This window comes from Cebus imitator, unplaced genomic scaffold (assembly GCF_001604975.1).
Source record: "Cebus imitator isolate Cc_AM_T3 unplaced genomic scaffold, Cebus_imitator-1.0 Scaffold652, whole genome shotgun sequence".
NCBI lineage: Eukaryota > Metazoa > Chordata > Mammalia > Primates > Cebidae > Cebus > Cebus imitator.
The window spans coordinates 680932-687827 of NW_016107967.1; the positions used below are offsets into that span (position 1 = coordinate 680932).

The following is a 6896-nucleotide window of genomic DNA, read 5'->3' on the forward strand; positions in this document are numbered from 1 at the left end:
GCAGTGGTGTGATCTCAGCTCACTGCAACGTCTGCCTCCTGGGTTCAAGCGATTCTCCTGCGTAGCTGGGATTACAGATGCGTACCACCATACCCAGCTAATGTTTGTTTGTTTGTTTTTAATTTATTTATTTGACTTTAGGTGCATATTATATCTGGCATTTCTCCCCATGATGTTTGTATTTTTAATAGAGACGGGGTTTCACCATATTGGTCAGGCTGGTCTTGAACCCCTGACCTAGTGATCCACCCACCTCGGCATGCTGGGATTACAGGCATGGGCCACCACACCTGCCTGAGTTTTTTTTTTTTAATTATTTTGACGAAAGATTTAAAAATTCGTTTTGCCTTTTCCTTGTTTTCTCCTGATAAAGAACAGTCACGTGAGTTTCTCTCTTTGGTGTTAGTCCACAGAGAATCTTTGTGAAATGGATAAACATATTGCCTGAGTAGGGGTATCAGTAACCAATACTGGGTAATTTACTTCAGTGAAGGGTTAGCACGGTTGACTGCTTAATTATTGTTTGGGCAAATTAGTTTAATCATTCTTGAATGCATAAGGCTGTTAGGCTGTTATGATGAAAAAGACACTTGCTGGAGGATGTCCTGACTGTCTCTCATCTTCTGTTGACCTCATTGTAGTTGACACTCCTGTACGTCTTCAGGATCGGTGTGAAATAAGAGGCCGACTTCTGTTGGTAGTGTGATGGTCTTTGTCTTGTCTTAGTGACAAACAATCCAGGACAGTGGTATTGTGCTCTGTGACTTATGTGATCTGTGCAGAGTGACTGTCTGATTGAGTATTTGAATTGATTCCCTTATGTTTCTCTATGAGATGGTGTGTCTGTGTGTTTTCATTTTCTGTTGCATACCAAATGTAGCAGCTGGGCATCATGGTGGGCGCCTATAATCCCAGGTACTCAGGAGGGTAAGGCAGGAGAATCACTTGAACTCGGAAGGCAGAGGTGGCAGTGAGCCAAGATTGCGCCATTGCACTCCAGCCTAGGCAACAAGAGTGAAACTCCATCTCAAAAAAAATAAATAAATAAAGCAACTATGCCTTTTGCAAGTGTAATTGGTTATTCCCATGTATGGATATCTTTAAAGATAGGATCATTAACTGTCACTGCCCCTAGGGGAAATTCATTTTCTTATCCATCCACATATCAGAGAATTTCACAAAACCTGAATATGTCATTGTGTCACACATATTAAAAATATTTTATGAGCTGTGTGTTTTTCTTGTAATTTTTTCTGAATTGGCTATGTGTTGTGCCATTTCAGAAAAAATTCCAAGAAAAACAATTTATGGAATATTTCACAAGTGGCTTTTTTAAAGTATATTAGCATTTTCCTTTATTTAAATGGTCTTAATATTTTTCTGAATGAGGAGGTATGAGATGTACCTGTAATATGCACATAGTTGTTTTGTATCATAGTAATAGCTAACATTACTGAGCGTATGCCTTGTGCTAAGTAGTGGTAACACTTCACGTGTTACTTGATCTTCCCAACAACACTAGGAGCTTACAGAAACTTGTGGCTAAGAGAAGGTAAATAATTTGCCCAAGGCCACTCATGTAGTAAGTATTAGGATCTACTTTGAATCTCTGAGTCTGTCTTCACCGCGTAGTTTTTTTTCACAGCCTATTTTTCTTTTCTTTTCTTTTCTTTTCTTTTTTTTTCTGAGATGGAATCTTGCTCTGTCACCCAGGTGGAGTGCAGTGGTGTGATCCCAGTTTACTGCAACTTCCGTCTCCTGGGTTCAAGCAATTCTGCCTCAGCCTCCCGAGTAGCTGGGATTACAGATGTGCGCCACCACGCCCAGCTAATTTTTGTATTTTTAGCAGAGACAGGCTTTCCCTGTGTTGGCCAGGCTGGTCTCAAACTCCTGATCTCAAATGACCTGCCCACCTTCATCCTTCCAAAGTATTAGGATTACAGATGTGAGTCACTGCACCCAGCCAGAGCCTACATTCTTTATCAGTGCAGCATAGTTTGCACATGTGTGTGTGAAAATATATTTAAATATATCTTTGCTTATAACTCGCTATCTTGGGCAGGTTATACAACCTCTCTGAACCCCAGTCTTCCCCATTTGTGAAATCGGGTTGTATCTGTCTTTGGGTTGTTGTGACAACTTGAGGAGATAAGAAATATATAATATATGTAAATATAGAAATATATAAATTGCCTACCATTAAAGTATATACCATTGTATATAGTCACAAAATGTTAGCAATGTTGATTAGAGCCCACATTTATTTTACAAATGATTATTCATAGTGGAATTTTTTTTCCTTAATTCTTTGATGTCAGATTTTGAACACAGCACGAAAACATTTTGGAGCTGGTGGAAATCAGCGGATTCGCTTCACATTGCCACCTTTGGTATTTGCAGCTTATCAGCTGGCTTTTCGATACAAAGAGAATTCTAAAGTGGTGAGTTTACTTTTAACTATTTTGCTACTTTTTTTTTCCTTTTTCATCACTCTGAGTGTGTGTTTTATGTTATAAAAAATTTCAAACATACAAAAATAGACAGTGGTATAATAAATCCCATTTTTAGTAATACTCTATTTGTTCCTTAACCTGTGCAAAGCGTTCCTAACAGTGATGTTGGTGGATCACATACTAGCTGAGGGATCACATAAAAAGCACTTAGAAATGCAGGATTAGGCTGGGCGCAGTGGCTCAGGCCTGTAATCCCAGGTCTTTGGGAGGCTGAGGCAGGCAGATCACAAGGTCAGGAGTTCAAGACCAGCCTGGCCAACATGGCAAAACCCTCTATCTACTAAAAATACAAAAATTCGCTGGGCATGGTGGCAGGTATCTGTAATCCCAGTTACTCCAGAGGCTGAGGTGGGAGAATCACTTGAACCTGGGTGGCGGAGGTTGCAGTGAGCCAAGACCGTGCCATTGCACTCCAGCCTAAGCAACAAGAGCGAGACTTTGTCTCAAAAAAAAAAAAAAAAGTGGATTTATGCTAAAACTTTTTCCTAAGTTCTTATTCAGGTTATCTTTAAAACCTAGGGAGAGGGCGTAGCATTGCAGTCATTTCTCTCTAAAGGCATATGATTGAATAATATCATGAGCTGTGGGCCACTTTTTATGAGCTTTTTTCTTCTTCAAACCAGAATCATGGCTTGAGTCTTCATGGTGTAGTTTTGTTTTGTTGTTGTTGTTGTTTTTGAGATGGAGTCTTTCTCTGTTGCCCAAGCTGAAGTGCAGTGGCACCATTTCAGCTCATTGCAACCTCTGCCTCCTGAGTTAAAGCGATTCTCCTGCCTCAGCCTCCCAAGTAGCAGGGACTACAGGCACGTGCTACCACACCCAGCTAATTTTTGTATTTTTAGTAGAGGCAGAGTTTCACCATGTTTGGCCAGGCTGTTCTTGAACTCTTGACCTCAGGTTACCCACCTGCCTCGGTCTCCCAAAGTGCTGGGATTATAGGCGTAAGCTACCATGCCCAGCCCAATGTGTACTTTTGAAGAAAATACCTCAAGCTCATGTACCTGAAAGCTGGACAGTCAGGTTCATGTTAAAGAACAACCTCAGTAACTTAATTTTGTTTACTTGCTTGTTTCTGTGGAGATAGGGTCTCACTCTGTCACCCAGGTGGGAGTGCTCAATCATGGCTTACCGCAAACTCCACCTTGTCGGTTCAAGTGATTCTTGTGTCTCAGCCTCCTAAGTAGCTGGGATTACAGGTGTGCACCACCACACCCAGCTAATTTTTGTATTTTTAGTAGAGACAGGGTCTCACCTGTTGACCAGTTGGTCTTGAATTTGCGGTCTCAAGTGATCCTCCTGCCTCAGCCTCCCAAAGTGCTGGGATTATAGGTGTGAGCCACTGCACCCAGCCTTAGTAGGGACTTAATTTTCTTATAATTGAGAAAAAAGATGTTCCTACCAGCATGAAACAGCAGCTTTTAGCCAATATTTATTAGGCCAGCTTATCATTCACTCTTTCCCAGCATTTATGGATAGGAATTTGTGACTATAATGTTAAAAATAACAACCAGCCTACATTACAAAGCCATAGTAATTAAAACAGTGTGGCAGTATGGTACTGGCATAAAAGCAGACACATAGACCAATGGAACAGAATAGAGAGTTTAGAAATAAACCCATGCATATGCAACAAAGAAACCTTTGATCAAGACACCAAGCATACACAATGGGGAAAAGGATGGTCTCTTCAGTAAATAGTATTGGGAAAATTGGATATCCATATGCCAAAAAATGGAATTGGACTCTTGTACCATATACAATAATGAACTCAAAATGGATTAAAGACCTGAAACCATAAAAATCCTAGAAAAAAACATAGAGGAAAACCTTGTCATTGGTCTTTGCAATGCTTTTTTTGGATATATAACCAAAAACTTAGGCAACCAAAGCAAAAATAAGCAAGTGGGACTCTATTAAACTAAAAAGCTCTGTACAACAAAGGAAACAAAGCAGCAGAGTGAAGAGAGAGCCAACGGAATGAGGAAGAATATTTGCAAATCATACATCTTAAAAGTGGTCAGTGTTCAAAATGTATAAGGAACGCAACTCAATAGCAAGAAAATGGATAACTTGATTAAAAAATGGGCAAAGGATCTGAATAGACAGTTTTCCAAAGAAGACATACAAATGGCCAACTGGTATATGAAAAGATGTTCAACATCCTTTATCAGGAAAATGGAAATCAAAACCACTATGAGATACCACCTCACACCTGTCAGAATATTATCAAAAAGACAGAAAATAACAAGCGTTGGCAAGGATGTACAGAAATGGGAACCCTGTGTATCATAGATGGGAATAATAATAAATTATTATAATAATAAATTGTATAGCCATTATGGAAAATGGTAGGGAGGGTCCTCAACTAAAAATAGAACTACCACGTGACCCTACAATCCCACATCTGATTATGTATTCAAAGGAAAGGAAATCGGTATCTCAAAGAGATACCTGCACTCCCATGTTTAGTGCAGCATTATTCACAATGATTGATATATGGAAACAACCTTAGTGTCTATCAATAGATGAATAAAGAAATTGTGTTGTGTGTGTGTGTGTGTGTGTGTGTGTCTATATATAAGCATGTTTCTACTCACATATAATATTCTCTACATAGTAGGATATTATTCAACCATAGAAATGGAGAAAATATTGCTGTTATGACAAAGGGATGAATCTGGAGGACATCATTCTAAGTGAAATAAGCCAAACACAGAAAGGCAAATACTACATGACTTCATCTATATGTGGAATTGTTTTTTAAGTTGAATTCATCTCTCCTAGGCAAGACCCAAACTCTAGTAAAAAATTAACCAGGTGTGGTGGTGCATGCCTGTAGTCCTACCCACTCAAGAGGCCAGGGTGGGGCCAGGTGCGTTAGCTCACACCTGTAATCCTAGCACTTTGGGAGGTGGAGGTGGGTGGATCATCTGAAGTCAGGAATTTGAGACCAGCCTGGCCAATATGGTGAAATCTCGTCTTTACTAAAAATACAAAAATTAGCCAGGCGTGGTGGCACATGCCTGTAATCCCAGCTACGCAGGAGGCTGAGGCAGGAGAATCACTTGAACCCAGGGGGTGGAGGTTGCAGTAAGCCAAGATCACGTCACTGCACTCCAGCCTGAGCCACAAAGTGAGACTCCATCTCAAAAAAAAAAAGAGGTTAGGGCAGGAGGACGGCTTGAGCCCAGAAGTTGGAGGCTGCAATGAATTATGATTGCGCTTCCATGCTCCAGCCTGGGCAACAGAGGGAGACCCAGTCACTAAAAAATGGTTGAACTCACATAAGCAAAGAGTATAACAGTAGTTGCCAAAGAATACAAACTTTCAATTATAAGATAAAAAAAAATCTGGGGATCAAAACAATTTAGGGCAAATAAGTAAAAGTAGCCTTTAGCCTTTACTTATTTACTAGACTACTTACTATGTGCCATACACTGTGCCAAGGACCTTATAGTTACTTGGATTATGGCATTTAATCCTTGGAACAAGTCTATGACTGTCACTGTCTTTTTTTTTTTTTTTTTTTGAATCTTGAATCAAGGTCTTTGTCATCCAAGCTGGGATACAGTGATAGGATTACGGCTCACAGCAGCTTTGAACTCTTAGGCTCAAGCGATCCTCAGCCTCCTGAGTAGCTCGGGCTACAAGCATGTGCCACCATACTGGCTAATTTTTCGTAGACATGGGGTCTTACCATGTTGCCCAGGCTGGTCTCAAATTCTTGGGCTCAAGCAATCCTCCTGCCTCCTCAACCTCTCAAAGTGTTGGGATTACAGGCATGAGCCACCATGCCCAGCCTGTTACCATCTTTAGAAATGAAAAGAACTAATTGCATTAACAAGAAGAAATTTGTCAAACATAATAAAATATTTAACCTCACTTGTAATTACATCAGAGAACCTTTTTTTTTATATTTTTATTTTTATTTTATTTTTTTAGACAGAGTCTTGCTCTTGTCACCCAGGCTGGAGTGCAGGGGTGTGACCTCGGCTCACTGCAACCTCCACCTCCCAGGTTCAAGCAATTCTCCTGCGTCAGCCTCCTGAGTAGCTGGGATTACAGGTGCCCACCACCACGCACAGCTAATTTTTATATTTTTAGTAGAGACGGGGTTTTGCCATGTTGGCCAGGCTGGTCTTGAACTCCTGACTTCAGGCAATCCACCTGCCTCAGCCTCCTGGAGTGCTGAGATTACAGGCATGAGCCACTGCGCCCAGCCAGCAGTGAAACTTTTAAGAAATCAAATTAGCGGCTGGGCGCGGTGGCTGAAGCCTGTAATCCCAGCACTTTGGGAGGCCGAGGCGGGTGGATCACGAGGTCAAGAGATCGAGACCATCCTGGTCAACATGGTGAAACCCCGTCTCTACTAAAAATACAAAA

The 6896-nt window shown here is 40.8% G+C and overlaps 1 protein-coding gene across 1 annotated transcript in view; it reads left to right on the forward strand.

The window, feature by feature from the left end:
• The window catches only part of VPS35 (VPS35 retromer complex component), a 30667-nt gene that overhangs the window by 17567 nt on the left and 6204 nt on the right, over window positions 1–6896 (forward strand). Inside the window, exons 12-13 of the mRNA XM_017517892.2 lie at window positions 1284–1392; window positions 2319–2441. Of these exons, the coding sequence (XP_017373381.1) occupies window positions 1284–1392; window positions 2319–2441 (232 nt within the window). The remainder of the gene's footprint in view (window positions 1–1283; window positions 1393–2318; window positions 2442–6896) is intronic.